The sequence below is a fragment of the Ptychodera flava genome (assembly GCF_041260155.1).
Source record: "Ptychodera flava strain L36383 chromosome 23 unlocalized genomic scaffold, AS_Pfla_20210202 Scaffold_23__1_contigs__length_28996876_pilon, whole genome shotgun sequence".
NCBI classification, from domain to species: Eukaryota; Metazoa; Hemichordata; class Enteropneusta; family Ptychoderidae; genus Ptychodera; species Ptychodera flava.
Genome location: NW_027248277.1, coordinates 8,249,373 through 8,269,348, shown reverse-complemented (window position 1 = coordinate 8,269,348; position 19,976 = coordinate 8,249,373). Strand labels below are relative to the sequence as shown.

The 19,976-nt window shown below is 36.4% G+C and overlaps 1 protein-coding gene across 1 annotated transcript; it reads left to right on the top strand.

The window, feature by feature from the left end:
• Positions 1 to 5,918: 5,918 nt before the first annotated feature.
• On the top strand, positions 5,919 to 14,838 carry LOC139123904 (uncharacterized). Its single transcript, XM_070690056.1, has 4 exons — positions 5,919 to 6,024; positions 6,791 to 7,107; positions 14,152 to 14,256; positions 14,555 to 14,838. Exons 2-4 carry the CDS (start codon positions 6,799 to 6,801, stop codon positions 14,738 to 14,740), a joined length of 600 nt encoding a protein of 199 aa, XP_070546157.1. The 5' UTR covers positions 5,919 to 6,024; positions 6,791 to 6,798; the 3' UTR covers positions 14,741 to 14,838.
• Positions 14,839 to 19,976: the final 5,138 nt, after the last annotated feature.

The window sequence follows — 19,976 nt, the reverse complement described above, 5'->3', positions numbered from 1 at the left end:
TGTGTGCCTTGTGTCACAGGGCCTTCGTTTTCTCACTACTATACCTAATAGCGATGTTTCACTTTATATCACAGTTTTTAAAACTTACACTTAAAGTATTTGTCGTCTCCGAACAACATACCTACAGATTTATGACATCGATGGCGACTTTATTTAAATTCAAAAGAGCAGTGAATAAGACGAGAAATGAAGCTTGAAAACTACCTATATTCAGCAGCGTATTGTACGATATTATACCAGGTATACCCATGTCGTAATCAGCTATTGCTATATCACGTTCTTCTTACCACAGATAAGTTTTATGTAAACGTGCATGCCGATGTATGTGTGAACGTGTCTGCAGTTGACTGAAACGAAACACGTATTGCTTTGAAGATAAAGACGTGGCTTGCTAAATGCAAAATCAATTTACAGCATGGATGTCTACATAGCTGCTTACTTTGCTGATTATGTGCACGTACACTAATGAGTAATTTGTCAACCATCCGTAGATGACAAGTCACTTCTTGCCAGAACTTTGCAAAGAAAACAAAGCAATATAAGGTTATTCAAACTCGACTGATGCTGGTTTGATTTTCCAATCACTAAGGGTGACTGTTTGCACAGGACATCGAGTCTTTCTCTGGTTGAAGTATTTATGGATAATGAAATCTTGAGTTGGTCATATTGAATATAATACTCAAGATGTCATATCACAGTATAGTTATAGCTTTGTCAATACCAGTGAATTTTGTGACGTCATATCCATACATTATACTGATAATGTATTCCATTATTCAGCATTGCGGCCCCACAGCGAGCAAGTTTTTTTGGAAAACGAAAAAAAGGACTGCGCATTTAAAAGGAGGGGAAAATATCGGATAAACCATGTAATACACAAAACTATAAATCTTGACAATGGTTCACAATATTGATAATAATGTCTTACTGTACGATTTATTACATTTTTTGAGTCCTCACGCACGCACTTGCCGTCTGTCTGGCTGGCGCTCAGCATGCAGTCCCCGTCCGATACGCTGGTTGTACTACTACGTTTGTTTACAACATGGTTCGCTTCGTTGCCGTATGGGTGAAACAGAACTCAGTACGTTTGCAAACTCCTAGACGATACTGGGTTTGACACATGGCATATTATGTATGTCAGTGGCCATGTAAACGATGCAAGCGTGAAAGGCTACTCGAACCAGCCGTAAACGGGCCAACAACGGCAGCTTGCTGTCATCAACCTTGACCGGAAGTGTCTACGGAAATTACTACGGAGCCATTCAAAGTCTCGGTCCAAGGTCAGCTACTACCAACAATCATGACGACCGTGGACTCTCCGTTGATCTAACATCTCGGCCACCTAATTCTGATGCACTGACTGTAATCGGAGACAACTTTCATTCATCGTTTTTTTCTCCATGTCTGTGATTTTACCTTGCCTTGTTCTCGATATCGCGACGGTACCGAAACCCTCTAGTAATGTTTGTCAACTGTACGTTTCAAGCATCCGTTTACGTCAAGTTCTGTCGTTCGCCGAAATAAAATAGCTCTTCTCAAGGAGCCATCGAAAATTAAATTTATAGACACAATATTATTGAAATATAAATATTTGAATAACAATGTTGAACTCTGTTGATATCGTTTGCAATGAATGCTCTTGCTGTACCACTAGCGACATAATAAAGATCGTATTGATCAGCTGATACCATGGCATGCAGCTCGCTGATCATACTGTGATGTCGATGCATGAACATTCCGTTTTCTTCATCTCTGGCATTTCACCGTATCGATTTTTTGAATGGCATGATATTTAAAGGTGATGTTTCAAGTTTGATATAGACGGTAGGGATGCAGTTACTTTTCATTTCCTTCGAAAATACATCGTTTTTCAATTCAAATGAACCGTGAAAGTGCTGGTCATTTTTTGTGCTGATGAACGTGCGTGCAGTGCACGTGCTGTGCAGTGTGGAGTGCATGTAATATGTACAGAGTCAGGGCCGATCATGCTGGACGACGCTCACTGGCTTCAAACTCAGTTAAAATTTCCTTTTTTATTCGTTTTCTACAACTACAAATTCACTGGCATTGCCAAAACTATAAAATAATAGCAATAATGCATCCCCTCCCGGCCCATAATGGACTCAAGCAAACTTTGCACTCCATAATGTACTCGGCTTCGCCTCGTACATTATGTCGTGCAAAGTTTGCTTTCGTCCATTATGAGCCGGGAGGGGGTGCATTATTGCTTAAATACTTCAACCAGAGATTGACTCCAAACACAGCCTGCAATGACGAATATCTTCGCACATACAGCAAAATATTTCCTCCATCGATTCTGTCTCGTCTTCAGTGTGCCTGTTCCAGTGTAATGCACAGCAATTGAAAAGCATATTGTATAGAACATGACGATAGCGATAACAGGGCTGATAAAAAACGCAATGAGTGCTTGGCGTCTACGAATCCAACATACCCCATCCTCACCGTAGCCAATGCGAAAATTTTTCAACTTGCTCAGGTCTAGCAAAATACAAAATGACACAATAAAAGCAGGCATCAACCAACCAAAAAGGCAGTAAGAAACCAGCCGTTTGGTATTTTGTTTCACGAACAGCGATTTGTTTATCGATCGAAATGTTCGACACAAATCAAAACTGACAACAGCCATCCAGAAGAAATTTGCCAACCACGAGTAATGTAACATAACTGCCAAAGGGAAACACACTTCAGCTATTTCGTTCAGACCCATACTTGATAAAGATATCATCTGTGCACAAAACATTGAAATTACCATATTCAGCATTAACTTACTTGTACATGACCAAAGACTCTAAAGATCAGAGTATGATCGTGCTGTATATATCATTGTTCTGTGAAATTATACTCAACATTACATAAATTGCCCATTGTTCCTTGCAGGAGCGTCCTGAGCGACTATCAGACGGAATTTATTGGAATCCACCAGGGAATATGACGTTTTCTTCAGACGCCGGGTTCTGTGCCTTCAAGAGAGACGCTGACGCAGTTTTTTTACTTTTGCATGTATGAATGAACCAGACATTGATATGCCCATAACATCATAATTTTTTGTCAAGCTGTACGATGATTAAACACCAATCACACGAATGACATGTCACATCAAAACAGGAAAACATTTCCAAATTCCTACAATTTTGTTGTCTGCATACAGGAGTTTTATTTCCTGACAAAGCAAAGCTAGATTTTTTCAATGATCTTAGAAATAAAGGAAAATAGTTAATCAGCACCAGATGAGTGTTCAACATGCGACTTTCTAAAACTTTCTTAAGGCTACTTCGTATTTCATAAAAATGGTCTTTGTAGTAAAATAAATTTTACAGGTTATATTTGGCTAATGATTGCAATTTTATAAAATTCTCTTATCCATTTGCATTCCGTATCTTTATAGAGGAACAAAATCGACAAACAAAAGCAATCTCGCGTAAGTTATCTCAAATCGACATTGTGGCTTGCAAGTAATGTGGCGCACGCAGGAAACACACAAAAACATAAAACTCCAAGCTACTCGTCGATTAGTTGAGCTTTACGAAGATGATTTGTTATTACGGGTCAAGTCACATTTAGCGGGACAGTTATCCATTGCACTGTTCCAACAAATATTGGCCTGTAGATGATGACAGCGACGTTAATGTAAAGAATGAGGTTATTTATGCCTCTGTAATATTGATTTCGCATCAGGAATTCTGAGAGTATGTTTTTAACATTGTCACTAGTTTGAAAAATACACTGCCACTGCCTGAACAGCATGCTTTGTGAAGCAAAACAGTGTGCAGAATAAATGTTTGATTTATTATCCAATGTTCAGAATGTGTATGTGTCTTTACAGGGTACTTCAGGCGCAAATTCACGAGCAGTATTTTGACTCCCTGGTCAGCAAAACAGTCGTATGTGGCCAGAGCGGGCGCCCTGTTCATTAGCAGTGCAACTTCTGTCATGATGAATTTACTGACAGGCCATGAGTGCTTGAATTTCGTATTTTGCGCTCCGAATGAAAGTGAACTAACTCATATCCTAAAAGGATCAACCGATATTGGAAAAAGTTCAGTTTCTTAAGCCAAGTGCTTTAAATAAACCACCCACAAGTGCTACATCAGAAAAGAAGTGTAAAAGTCTGAGTGTCAGAACATCTGTCCCCTATCATGGGCGTTTTTCCTAGTCAACGGCTGCAACAGAACGGAAGTTTCAAAGGCTGCATCAACGTTTCCAATAAAGCTACCATTGTGAAAGGCACTTCCCGGTTTTTATTAACAGAGTCAAGACAGCATTCTTGCACGAAATTATTTTGAAACATCGTATTTTGCATCGGAGTAAAATTATATCAGAATATATTATTCGTCAAAATTTGAAGATATCTAAGTTGTACAGTGCGACCGGATTGTGATGCCAGAAGCAAAGGTTCCTTAGCTTTGAAGTCCCGTAACAAAACTTTTGTTGCTTCTTACATCGTATGTAAGTTATCATTTTGCTTTCGATTCCCATATGAGATTTCAAGTTGGACGTTTGCCATGATGAATTTCCAAAATCACGTAATTATTGTAATATTGTTTGATTCTCCATGCAGTTGTCGGATTTTGTAAAATCGTTTGTCAATGCGAGAAGTAATTTGTAAAATTCACTTTTCGCATCGTTACCTTACTTTGGGTTTGCTTTGCTGTCGAAGAAGACATTAAGATGGTTTCGATGTAGGATCGAATGTTCACCATCGTAGGCATAGCTCGGTAGGCAATTACATATTGTGTTCTTCTTCCTCCAAAGAAGGAGCAAGTCAGTTAAAAAGACAAGCTAGCTGCCAGTACTAATCATGCAAAGCTTGTATTAAACTTTGTTTTCAGGCAAATGACTTTAACCAATTTAATAGTTCGGCATATAACACTCAAGGTCTTGTTATCAACATTCCATATATTTTTGGGCTTTGTTCATTCAATCACCCATGGCTTATCGTAAAATCAATTTATGTATAGTATAAATGGCAGTATTGATGGAGGTACTACTCTGCAGTGTGTCTACTCTGCAGTGTGTACTTAAATATTTATGTCGATGTGTTTCGTACACGCCTACAACAACGTGTACACTCAGCTCATATATTAAAAACAAGACAAATTTCAATCAAATATATTACTACCTCAATATCTGTGACTTTACTAGTCGTTGCGGGCACTCTTCATACAAAGATATTGTTAAATGTCCACTCACTACCGATAAAAATCAAGAAAGGAACAAGGAAGATACATAAAAATATATTCACTTTTACTTTGCAACCCACGTTCTGCTTGTAGGCTCTAATCTGTATTCTGTGTTTTGTCATCAAAAAAGACAATCTGACAGTTTTTGCTTTTTTTTCTAAAATATCACCCTAAAAAATCATCCAGTCAAGGCAATAACATGTGTACGCTTGGCTATACCTATGAACATGCATGATTTGTGATACACAGAATATTCAGAGTCGACACGTGCATGTAAAACACAGATAGAATACACGATACATTTAGGCCACCGAAATACATGCGAAATATAAATATTAGATGCATGAAATTTAGGACATAGAAATTCATGGTAAATCATTAATTAAAAGAAGATTTATTTCGAACAAGTAATTGTTAGTAAACCCTTTTAAGTATTTATAACATGTTTATTTTAATCCTTATACAGGTCAAAATAAGCATTAATACACAGTACTTGTGGACAATTTAATGCCTGGTGTTTTATTTTTTGCCTTTATTTGCCCTAAATTCAAATTAAAATACGTGTCTATGTTTGCTGGAAATGTAGTGTATAAAAGGTGTGTCTTTATTCCACGCATTATAGTTCGATGTACGTCGCAATGCTAGGATGGTGAATTTGCATAATTTGAGAGCTAGGTTTCTGAATGGCTGGTTAAAACTGGAGTTTGTTTTGCACAAGTCAATAAATGACACAAGACCTTCGAATTCCTCCAGTAGCTGAGTTAAATAGATTTCTCATTTTCGTCGACGAAGTGCTCACAAACAAAGAGTGCAAGCGAAGGTGAGTGAGTAAAATATTTACCATGCTATCTAGCAAAGAAGTATGCAAACTATAGTCTCTGTGTGTATGTATGTGTGTATGTATGTGTCTGTGTGTATGTTGTCTGAGAAAAAAACTGAAAAACACAAAAATAGATGCCTTTGAATTAATTGATTCCGATACGAAAAGTACCATTTAACACAAAAGCAATGCTTCTGCTTGTCTGTTCGTTTTAGCATCAATACCTGTAGAAAGTTGCCATACAGGTTTAAAATATTCATGATTTTTTCTTTCTATTATCATTACATCAACGAATACACATTTGCTTCTTGAATGTTATCTTGTGGCACATTTGTTTCCATAGCAGTAACCTATATTGAGGGATAACGGAATTGGAACCTCAAAGTTTAATGTTACTACACTAAAGGGGGGGGGGGGGCTAAATCATCCTTCTTCGTACTCAAGAATCAGGGGTTGCATTGAAAGTGTGTTAACTGAGAATCAAAGTGTGTTACTGCATGTGTTATTTCTAAGGAAAAGTCATATTCATGTTTGTATTTCACAAACAAAAAAACAAGATCTTTAAAACTTGATTTGTTCACAGGATTTAAACAAGGCATACGTAAGCATCAGATCGACAAAACGTAGAAATTGACAACGAGTATATTAGATTAGCCTGACCACGGTCCCTTAGCAGAATCGTTTTGTGGATGGACCGTGTATCTGACATAACTCCATAATTTCCGCTTTCAATAGTCACACTGAAGGCAGGATTTTTTTCTCATAGAAGACGCCATGAGGTTTTTCTTTGTTCTCACTACTCTTATCACTGTCGCATATGGTCGCCCAGATGAACCAATACAATTGAAACCATGGAAGTGTCACCACTTGGTCAGAAAAGTGTACAATAATGCAATATGGAATGCGGTCGTTACAGACGGGCTTGACTGCTTTGACGCGTTAATGGAATTGCCTGATAAGATGAGAGATTTAACTCCGATCCGAACTTTTCAAGTGTATGGGGTTGGTGGTCCGTATATTGGTAAATCGAAGACTCGTAGATATGTCGCAGTGTTAGCAGATCAAGTGGATACCGTAGACCTGGTAATGTGACAAATGCACGCTTTGCTTGCAATTTGCAAGTTTTAACTGATCTGAAAGCCGTATGTGAATATCTGAACTTTCTCTTCAAAATTAAATATAACTGTTCACACATGGTGAAAGCTGAAAATGACCATCGTTTCGGAATGGATGTTACTAGTACATATATATTGTAACGCCCGCCCTTTAAATTTGTTTAGCGATTTGTATATGTTGAAACTCAAGTAAGCTACTGTTTCAATTTTGCTTACTCATTAAAATAACATGTATAGATAGAAGTAGGAAAAAACAACTTTCCTACAGCCTTATAACTTTCTATAGGGGGAGGTTAATGAGCAATAACGTCACTTTTTGAAGAGCGCCGCCATCGGCTCATGCGGACAGATTTTGCTTGTCTTGGAATCACGCTCGATTCGGAATCAACAACTGGCTGAAAACATTCTTCACATGCGGAAAATCTCAAAACAGAAAGACAACCTTGTAAAAATTGAAAACCCGGTGGAATTCTGTCATTTTTCGTAAGTGACATATTTTTGAAAATCGCTCTCAAAAATTGGTGATTTTCCGAAGTTTTCTATATTTTAGACGCGGTTGTAACGATATTTTTTCTCGGTGACGAGGTGCATAATCATACATACTGTCTAATAAAACATAATTATATTTTATGATTGGCATGTTATAAAATAAACCTTTACACGTTTCTTATTGGTTTATTTATGAAAAATACATATCGTTGCTCGTGAATTTACTCTGCTGCAGCTGCAAAATATAACACCACATTTCATGATATGCCTAACAAATTTGAATTCATAATGAAAAATACTAGCATTTCAATGCTTCTAGCACAGTATATAATTACGTGCATAAAATTGAGAATGGAACGCCAGTAAACCTGTTATTCTATGACTTGGAACAGAATTATAACGAAACTTGGGAAGAGACAGAAGAAATTGTAAAGGAATTTATGAAAAGTAATCTGAATATTGACGAAGATGTTGACATTGAACGAGCACACAGAATAACCACATCTCGCGCCAAACCACAGCCTGTTATTGCTAAATTCAGTCGCTACAAGGACAAAGTCAAAGTAATGAAACAAGCCAGAGTTTTGAAGAATACATTAGATACCAGTGTGAGAGTTGGAGAAGACTTCACGGAAAGGGTGAGAGAAAAAAGACGGAAGTTATGGCCAACTATGAATCAAGCCCTTACTGATGGAAAGCGAGCAACGATGAGATACGACAAATTGATCATCGAAGGCGAGGTCTACGCTTATGACACTAAAGCAGAAGAAGTTATAAAGATCAAGAAAAGATAGGGGTGTGGCCAAGGTCGAAGAAATACACATAACGCGGACGAAATCGGAACGTGTGAAAATTCTGTTGAATTACATAATTATGAACCGCTCATTAATAGGGCTACTGTCAGTGCACTAGTAAGTGGTAATTGCAAAAGTAATGCGTCAAATTCTACTTATTTTCTGTGTTGGAACGTGAACAACTTGAAATCTAAATGGTACAATCCTGACTTTATCAAATATATCAAACAATTTCATATAATATGTCTGGTAGAAACATGGGGTACAATTTCGGATAATTTTAAGTTGTATGGATACAATTCTTTCACCAGTGTGAGGTCAAAACGATGTCATCTTGGCAGATATTGTGGGGGGGGGGTTTATTGATTTTTTACAAGTGTGATGTCATTCTATCGATTAACAAATTGCCAAGCAAATCAGAAGACTTATTGTGGGTTAGAATCAAAACTACTGACAACATGTTACTCCTGCTTTGTGTTGTTTATATATCGCCACAGGGATCTTCATCATTTTCTAATGATTCTATTTTTGATTTAATTGAAAATGAATATGCAATGTATTCACAACGGTTTTCAGATCACCAGTGTTTGATTTGTGGTGATTTCAATGCACGAACAGCTACTGACCCAGATTACATATGTTTTGATGACACTTCATTTATCCCCATGTGATGAAGATTACGTAACTGATGAGATTTTGCCGACTAGAAAATCATGTGATGTTAGTACAAACCATTATGGCAAATGCCTTGTAGAATTTTGCAAAACATCTGGTCTTAGAATCATGAACGGTCGCTTTTCTGACAGAAGCAGTTATTTGACATGTTTAAAGGGTACAGGTGGTAGCGTGGTAGACTACGTGTTATGTAACGCCACAACGATGAAAGACATGGTTCATTTTGCTGATAGAATCGAATCTGATCACCAGCCATTGCTTTTCAGTCTTCGTTCTCAGAAATACTTGTCATTAAGGTCCACTTCCACCCCTGCAGTTAGCAATACGGTAAATGCTATCGATTCATTGACTAAAATCATCTGGCGGGAAGAAAAACATGCTGATTTTGATAATTATTGGAACGGTGAAGCTGAAATCCAGGGGAATAATTTCACTGCAAAACTTGATAACAATGATTTTGATGGTTGTATTGCCGTTATTGTTGATATGTTGTATAAAGCTGCCTCTGGGATGGAAATGGAATATCAGTTTGCTCGAAACAAATGTTAGAGTACACGTGTAAATGAATCTTGGTATGATCAAGATTGTGTTGATGCTAAAGCCAAGGCGACTAGAGCATTAAATGAATTCAGGCATACTAGATCAAAAGAAACACTAGATAGATTGAAAATCAATAAAGCTGAGTACAAAAAATTGCTATCAACGAAAAAGACAGAATATGAAGAAAAACAGAAGAATTTGCTGTTGGATGCTGCTGCGAATTCTGATTCAAAGAAATTTTGGTCACTTCTCAGAAACAAGAAAATTGGACCATCACTTAATATTTCAAAAGAAGATTGGTATAATTATTTTTTCAGTTTATTAAATTTTGGCTATGGCAGTGAGGTATCCGATGTATTTTATGAAGATGTTAAAAAGTTTGTTGAGATGTTGATGACTTTAATCCATTCTTTCAAGAAATATCTGTAATGATGTAGATTGTTCCGACCTTGACAGTGACATAACTTTTGATGCTTTAGTAAGCTTGGGGGACCTCGACGCACTTTAAGTACATTGAACGTGAGAAAAGCTTCTGGTCCAGATGGAATTTGTCCTCGCCTGTTACGATCATGTAAAGATGAACTGTGTGAAATCTTGTGTGATATTTAACTGGTCATTGAAAACGAGTCACGTTCCAAATGTGTTCAAAAGATCCATCATAATTCCCGTACCAAAACGCACACCAGTTACTTGCTTAAATGATTATCGTCCAATAGCTCTTACATCTACTGTTATGAAATGTCTAGAAACCATTGTTAGAAAATACATTCAGTCGAATATTCCTGCATCTTTAGATCCATATCAGTTCGCCTATAGAACAAATAGATCGGTTGATGATGCTGTATCTTGGGCACTTTTCAAAGTTTCTCAGTTTCTGGATAAGAAAATTCCAAATTATTGTCGGCTGTTATTCATTGACTATAGTTCAGCATTTAATACTGTATCACCTTTTAAATTATATGATAAGCTCACCAACTTGAATTTCAATCCCTCAATTTGTAAATGGATTCTCGATTTCTTGTTGAATCGCTCCCAATCGTGAAAATTGGCAGTAACTTTTCAAACTCTATCGTTCTAAACACCGGTACACCCCAGGGTTGTAACCTGTCACCGATACTCTATTCTTTGTTTACACATGATTGTGCTGTGAGTTCTGAGGAGAACAATTTCATAGTAAAATTCGCCGATGACACCACCCTTGGCGGTTTTATTGAATCTGATGAATCATTATATAGGAAACAAGTGGACGATACAGTTAAATGGTGTTCCAATAACAACTTGGAACTGAATGTCAAGAAAACAAAGGAAATAATAGTGGACTTTGGTAAAAATCCATCAGAAATTACGCCTCTTACTAAAAGGTACCAGAAGTGGAAATAGTTCAATTTTTCAAATTTCTTGGTGTCTACTTATCTGCTGACTTGAAATGGGAAACCAATACTGATTTCATAGTTAAGAAAAGCCAGCAACGCTTATTCTTTCTGCGGAGGTTGAAGAGTTTTCGTGTTAGTCAGAACTTGTTGATTAGGTTCTATCGCGGAGTGATTGAGAGTGTCTTGACATTCGCAATCACTGTCTGGTATGGCAATATCACAATGAATGAACGGAAACGACTCAACCGGATCGTCAGTACCGCCAGTAAAATTATTGGTTGTAATCTTCCATCGCTAGACAGTCTTTACGAGGACCGTGTTCTCAAAAAGTCTGTCTCCATTGTCAATGATCAGTACCACCCTGCACACAATTTGTTCCAACTTATGCGTTCTGGTGAACGTTACCGTTCAATCAAGTCAAGTTCTAATCGGTCCCTAAACAGTTTTTACCCTACAGCAATTCGCATGTTAAATGAATGTAAATCGAGTACTGTGAGAGCTCAAACATCTCGTCTCTCATAGTTCCTACACTTGTACTTCTGAAGTCGGCGCTTTTATTCTAACATGTTTATTTTTAATTCTGTTTCTTTTATTTTGTGTATTGCTTTCTTTTATTTCCTGTTTTTTTATCTCACTGTCTGTCCTTTTGTTTTCGCAAAACCAAGATGTATTTCATTGTATGTGCAATAGCGTATATATATGAACAATAAATTATTATTATTATTATTATTATTATTATTATTATTATTATAAATGTATAAATGTTTGAAAAATGGAAAGGCACCAGGTTATGATGGCATCCCAGCAGAAATTCTAAAACACTCACCAAGGAAGTTCAAAGAACTTCTTGTTCTCTTATTTAACAAACTATTTTGTGCTGGTTATTTTCCGTCTGACTGGGTGTTGGGTTTAATAGTTCCATTGCATAAGAAAGGTGATAGAGAGAACGTTAACAATTATAGAGGTATAACACTCCTTTCATTACTGGGGAAAGTTTTTTCCTCAATTATCTCTAATAGATTAAATGCATGGATCGATAAAAATTGTCCCTTGTTGGAAAACCAGGCAGGTTTTCGAAAGGGTTACAGTTGTGTTGACAATATGTTTATTTTGGATACAATTATTAACAGGTACTTTTCATTGAAAAGTCGCCTATATTGTGTGTTTGTAGACTTTAAAAAGGCCTTTGACCGTATCAATCATTATTTGTTATTTTATAAGTTGATAAAATGTGGTCTTCATGGCGAGTTTTTTAAAACACTTAAATCGATGTATACAAATATTAAGTCACGTGTACGTACGCCACATGGTATTACCCAAGTATTTGATTGCTATTGTGGAGTTCAACAGGGTTCAATTTTATCCCCAATGCTTTTTGCCTTATTTTTGAATGACCTGGGTCAACAACTTGAAAACACGTTTGCTGGTGTATATGTAGGTATTCGCGGTTATTTTACTTGTTATTTGCTGATGACCTTATTTGTTTAGCTACAATGCAATTGGTTTACAGAGACTTTTAAATGACTTGTCTGTATATTCAGATAAATGGAAACTTAAAGTGAATGTAAGTAAAACGAAAGTAGTAGTTTTCAGAAAAGCTGGTGGCCTAAGGAACTATGAGAATTGGTTCTATCTATAAAGGCGAAAAATTATCTGTTGTACCGTACTTTAGCTACCTTGGAATCATGTTCTCGTCCAGCGGACTTTGGTATATGGCCCAGAAAACTTTAGCAGAACAAGCGTGTAAAGCAATTTTTGCTCTAAAACAGTTCTGTCAAAATTTAAATCACTTGATGTCAAGATTTCAATCAAAATCTTTGACTGTAAAATTTACCAATTCTAATGTATGGCAGTGAATTATGGGGATTTCACAAGGCCGAGAATATAGAAAATACACATCGTAAATTTTGTAAATATGTACTTGGTCTCTATGACAGCACTTCGAATCCAGTCATTTATGGCGAACTTGGGAGAACCCCACTTTACTGTTTAAGATATATTCGTATCATCAAATACTGGTTTAAAATATTGAAGATGAGTGAACATCGTTTTGTACAGCAGTGTTATAAATACCAATATATTGAAGCAGAAAATAATCGAAAATGCTGGGCATTCAATGTTAAACAATTACTATCTTCATATGGTTTTGGCTATGTATGGCTAAACCAAGGTGTTGGCGATGAAACAGTATTTTTTCATATTTTTAAGGAGAGAATCCATGATAACTATGCCCAGTTGTGGTCCTCTGATCTTTCCCGTTATTCAAAACTCGATACATACAGAGAATTCAAGCTAACTTTCAAATATGAATGTCATTGAAGATAATAAGTTAAGAAGGTCACTTTGTAAATTGAGATCATCTGCACACCAGCTAAGGATTGAAACTGATCGTCCAAAGGGCATCCCTAGACACAGTAGGCTTTGTAATTTTTGTGATCTTCAAGCAGTAGAAGATGAGTTCCATTTTGTCTGGTCTGCCCGCTTTATAATGATCTACGGCAGAAATATTTACCAACCTACTTTTATAGAGATCATACATATCAGAAATTTTTGAGGCTTATGCAGTTGGATTCCCAAAGTGTGATTTATTTTGCAAAGTTTGTATTTTTTGCTTTCAAACGCAGAGAAAGGCGTAACCTTGAGTTGATTAACCAGGTTGATGTTTAGTTCAAGCTCTAAAGTATACTTTATCCTTATATGGAATATTTGTATACTGTATATATCTCTCTTGTGTCTATGTGTATTTTTCATACATAATCAGTGTATATTTGTACCATAGGCCGGTGGCCAAAGTACTGAATAAAATGAATGAATGAATGAATGAATGAATGAATATTCTCGCTATCGTGATAGATTAATCATGCTATTGTTTTGTTTTGTTTTTGTATGAACTTATTCATTTCTCTTATTATTACTTTGAAACACTGTTTTGGTTTCTTTTGAGTAATTCCCTAAATTGTTTTTGTAACGCTTTTCTTCCCTTGAGAGGTAAGTTGTGTGTCTAATAATAAAGATAGGTACACTTCCGGTTACTCGCATTGCATATAAAAACCCACGTATGCGTAGTCAGTAAGCCGCTATAATAAACCTGCTCTTTTCTCTCCCAGGCTTTGATTATATAATGATCTTTGTATAAAACAGGGCACCAAGATTAAAAACGAGTCTGCTATTATATGTGACAACTGCACATTCATGCTGTATGACGGCGATATGTTATCAGTTCGCTGTGACGTCTTAAGTATGGAAGTAAGTATTCTCAATAAGTGACCCTCTTAATTGTTTTGTGGTGACATTCCTACGTCAGCTCTACCAGTCCTTGCTCGTCCACAATTCTCACAGAGATGGTTCCTGAATAATTAATGCTGTGATCACCCATCTATACCACTAATCTATGTGTCGCAATTGATAGTTGTTTCGTTCACTACTTGCGCACGACCAAGTCAAAGTCAAATGATCAGATTTATATGATCGTGCTGTACAATAATTGTTATGTGTAATTATACTCAACATTACATAAATTGTCCCTCGTTCGAATTCCCTGCAGGAGTGTCCGGATAGACTGTCAGACGGAATTTATTGGAATCCACCGGGGAATATCACGGCTTCTTCAGACGTCGAGTTGTGTTCCTTCAAGAGAGTCGGTGACACATCTTATATCTTTTGCATGTATTATGAACCAGATATTGATATGCCTAGAACAGGGAAATTTGGTCTAGAAGCTGTGCGATGATTCAACACCAATTACAAGAATGACATGTCACATCAAAACATGAGAAAATATCCGAATTCCAATCATTATTGTCTGCACACAGGAGTTTTATTTTCTGACATAGCACATCTAGATATTTACAATGATCTTAAAAATAAAAGAAGATAGTCAATCAGCACCAGATGAGTGTGGCGTTTAATTTCAAGATGCAATTTCCTAAATTTTCTAGGCTAACGGCCACTTCGTATTACATAAAATGGTCTTGGTTATAAGCATTGTTATTGGTTATACTTGGCTAACAATTGAAATTTCATTGAATCCTCTTATCCATTACCAGTACTTTATCTTTATAGAGGAACGAAATTAACAAAAAATGGCGCGTAAGTCATCTGAAAACCAGTACTGTGTACAGTACACACCGACATAAATGTTAGAGTACACACAGCAAAGGAATATCTCCATCAATACTGGCATGTACTGACATATAGGAGTTACATAAATGCTAGAGGCTATCTGTACCGAATCTGGGCCTCGGAAATTCTACACGTTAAATGTTACAACCACGATTAGGTTTGATTTTTTGGTTTTGTGATTTAATCTAATGAGGCCATTCTATACACCGAGACGATTAAAATCAGTGCTGTCCAGACTTACTCTTTTATTACACCATTTTCAAATATTTTCATTCTCTTTGCATTGATAAACATCATTTAGTCATCAAATTTCTAATATTTGTTTCTATTAATTTCATCTCTACTACATGCTTTTTTCAATATTTGAGTGAAAATGAAAATTACAAAAAATTGCGTGTGTTTTCATGTACTGGGGAATGATTGAATGAACAAACCCTAAAATATATGAAATGTTGATAACAAGACCCTGAGTGTTTTATACCGAACTATTCTTAATTGGTTAGACTCATTTGCCTGAAAACAACAACGTTTAACACAGCCTTTGCATGATTTGTACTGGCAGCTAGCTTATTTTTGAAACTGACCTGGCCCTTCTTTGCAGGAAGACGAACACAAAGTTGTCGCACTTCGTATATCATTGCCAAACAAACTATGCCTACAATGGTGAACATTTAATCCTAGATCGAAACAATCTTAATTTCCTCTTCGACAACAAAGCAATTCGAAAGTAAGGTAACGATGCGAAAAGTGAATTTTACATAGTACTTCATTGACAAACGATTTTACAAAATCAAATAAATGCATTGAGAATCAAACAATATTGTTACAATTACGTGATTTGGGAAATTCATGGCAAATGTCTCCCTGGAAATCTCGTCTAGGTATCGAAAGCAAAATGATAATTTATCCACAACACAATATTTGAAGTAACAAAAGTTTTGCCACGGGACATCAAAGCTAAAGAAACTATGCTTATAGCATTACAATCCAGTAGGACTGTACAACTTAGAAATCTTCATCTTTTTGACGGATAAAATATTCTTATATTGACTTGCTCTGATGCAAAATATGATGCTTCAAAATAATTACGTTTAAGCATGTTGTCTTGACTCTGTGAATATAAACCAGGAAGAGCCTTTCACTGATGGTAACTTAAATCGAAACGTCGATGCAGCTTTTGGGACTCCCGTTCTGTTGCAGCCGTTGATCAAAAACTTTTTGCTTAAGGTAGAATGAGCCTCGGGACAGATATTCGGACTCTCATATTTTTTACAATTCTTTTCTGATGTACCACTTGCGGGGGTTCATTTAAAGCTCTGGGTGTAAGAAAAGTTTTTAGCGTCGTCAAGTTGTTTTTTGAAAATTGTATTTTTCTCGATAAAGTTATCACATATATGGCGGCCATTTTGAATTTAAAACGTTTGTAAATCTTGGGGAATTTGTTTCCTTAGTACCGAACTTTTCAGGGTGACCTCCGATTTTTATTCTTGATTTTGAAAGAGAAATATATATATATATATATATATATATATATATATATATATATATATATATATATATATATATATATATATATATATATATGTGTGTAAAGAAATATTCCGTGAGGAAAATTTGAGCAAACGTTTGTCTTTCACTTTCGAGGCGCAAACAACCTTAAGTTAGAATATCTACGTTACTTTTCACAATGTATGTCATACCAAGTGACAGTGAAAAAGCAACAGAGTATGTAAACGACTAAACGCAAACGTTTGAACATGTGTCTTAAAGTTCTTCAGGGTTTACATGTCAAACTACTTTGAAAGCAGGTATGAACAACAAGAATCAGCTAATTTTAAACTACAAACGTATGCGGTATGTTTGAGGTACCTGTACCTAACATAATGCATCAGAATGCATTAACTTGTGCAAGAATTTACTAATTACCAACGGTAAAATATACCAGCATCGCATTGGATGACGGGAAGTATCAAGTATATGTATATCTGCGTGATTATGTAAATCTGTTTTCACAAAAACAAAGAAAGGTGTCAGGGGTCCTGTTATCATAAGGAACACTGAGAGAAGCAACGACGAGGCTCAAAAAGAATCTTAAGCATAGGTAGGTGTGTTTTGCTTGCCTTCTGAAACCTTTGTCTTGCATGACATAACATGTACTGAGGAGTTCATTTATAACAATCCATTTTGCAAATATCAGGTGCCACAAACAAATTGTTTGTGTAAAAATTGGTACATGGTTTTCACCTTGATGGCACATTTAAAAACGAAAAGGAATTCAAAAATAGAAATGCGTGTTAAACCATTGATTAATAGAGGTTTTATTTCGTACAGTTAATGGCACATCGAACTGTATTACACCTCACTCATTCAGCGTGCACTGCCATTGGTTAAACACGACTCACGTGACATGTAAAAGAACGTGATGATGCCCTCTGCGAACATGATGATGCCCTCTGCGAACTTGATGATGCCCTCTGCATTTGATATTACATGGATGACGTCAGTTTACTTACTGCGCCTCCTTTCTGCGCATTACAAATTGTCGTTCGCTGGTACTTGCTACTATCGCTGCGAAACGTCATGCAGAGCTGTCACCGGCACAGTTAGACGATATTTTGATGCAAGTAAACAGCAAACGAACGAAAATGGCAACAAGGAATGCAATTTCTATGTTCAGCGACTATGCAAGCAACAAATTTGGATACGCCACCGAGGAGATCGGTAAACTTTCAGCGGCAACCCTAGACTAGGCACTGACAACATTTACGCTGAGGTCTGGACTCATGCAAAAAGGCGAACTGTACTCGAAGAAGTTTGTTCGGTGTATTAAAAATAATAAACACATGAGAACTAGGGCAAGATCACGATTTTTTGCCTGCCCTCGGGCTGGTGGTCATGATCGAAATATTGATGATGCCCTCGCCTACGGCTCGGGCATCATCAATATTTCGATCATGACCACCATCCCTTGGGCAGGCAATAAATCGTGATCTTGCCCTCGCTCTCATGTGTTATTATTTAAGTAGCGTATATAACATATTTATTTTAGTCCTTAATCAGGTCAATACAGGCGGAAAGACAATACTAGAGGACATTTATTACCTGATATTTTGTTTATTGCCTTTGTTTGCCCTAATTACAAATTAAAATACGTGTCTATATTTGCTGTAAATGTAGTGTTAAAAGTGTGCCTGTATTGCATGCAAAATCGTTTGATGCTCTTCGCAGTGCTAGGGTAGTGACTTGAGCAATTTGTGAGCCAGGTCTCTGAATGGCTGCTTAAAAAGGGAGTTTATATAGTATATAATTGCACAAGTCAATAGATGGCACAAGATCTTCGAATTCCTCCAGTAACTGAGTTAAGGTTCCAAGACAAGAAATTGACCTCGTTGATCTAACAATTCTCTGATGGTTAATAAGCTCAGAATCCCCGTAAATTATACATTTTCTGAAGGCCAATATATAGGGTAAGATTTTGGTAACCACAGTCACGTGGCAGGTAATTGGCATAACCTTCAAAAATCGCTTTTCCCTATGTTTTGTCTCAATACTTCAAAATATCTCACTCAAACTTGCTGGAATGCAAGCTGTCACAACGCTCTTCCAAAGTGTGTCTCAGATTTTTATATCCTTATTAGTTTTCAGTTGAGCACAATTTTAAAGAAATAAACCAGGGTTAAATTCACCGCTCTGGAAGTTTTCCTGGCGTAAAAATTGTTTAAAAAGGTTTAAAAAATTCTGAGACACATTTTGGAAGATCCTTAAGACAGCTTGCTCTCACACAAATTTCAGCCACATAATTCAAAGCATTGAAACAAAACAGAGGGAAAACCGATTTTTTGAAATATTATGCAAATTACTGTCACATGATAGTTATGTAAATAACGGTGACACTATGGTAACCAAAATGTTCCCCTATATCTAGGCTTTCAGAAAATGTATAATTTATGGGGTCTTTGAGCTTATTAACCACTAGAGAATTGTTAGCTTAAAAAGGTCAATTTCTTGTCTTGGAACCTTAAATACATTTCGCATTTTGCGTCGACGTAGTGCTCACAACAAAGCAGTGCAAGTGAAGGTAAGTGAGTGAAAAACATTTATTATGTTATTTGGCAAAGCGAAGAGGCATTCAAACTATAGCCTCTGCATGTATTTATAAGGTATATTTTATCTTTTTTCATTAAAACAGAGAAAGGTTTCAGGGGTCCTGTTATTAACAGGTACACTGAGAGGGGCAACGAGCTAGATTAAAAAAAAAATCAGAAGCAAAGATCAGGGGGAGTTTTGCTTACGTTCTGTATATTTTGTTTGGCCTGAGATAAAAACGTGTAGTAAGAGGTTCATTTATAACAATCAACTATACAAAAATCGGGTACCGCCAACAAAGCTGTTGGTGTAAAACGTTCGTAAACAGTTTTCAGCGGGAGGGAACATTTAAAAACGTTATGACATTTAGAACTTAGAAATGCGTGGAAAATCATTGATTGAAAGAGGATTTATTTCGTATAAGAAATGGCAGATCGAACTTTATACATATTTATTTTAGTGCTTATACAGGTCAATACAGGCAGAAAAACACAATAATAGAGGACCATTTATTACCTGATGTGTTTTTTGCCTTTGTTTGCCCTAAATACAAATTAAAATAGGTGTCTATATTTGCTGTAAATGTAATGTTAAAAGTGTGCCTTTATTGCATGCAATATGGTTTGATTCACTTCGCAGTGCTAGGGCGGTGACAAAAGGAATTTGTGAGGCTGGTCTCTGAATGGCTGCTTAAAAATGGAGTTCATATTGCACAAGTCAATAGATGACACAAGATCTTCGAATATCTGCAGTAACTG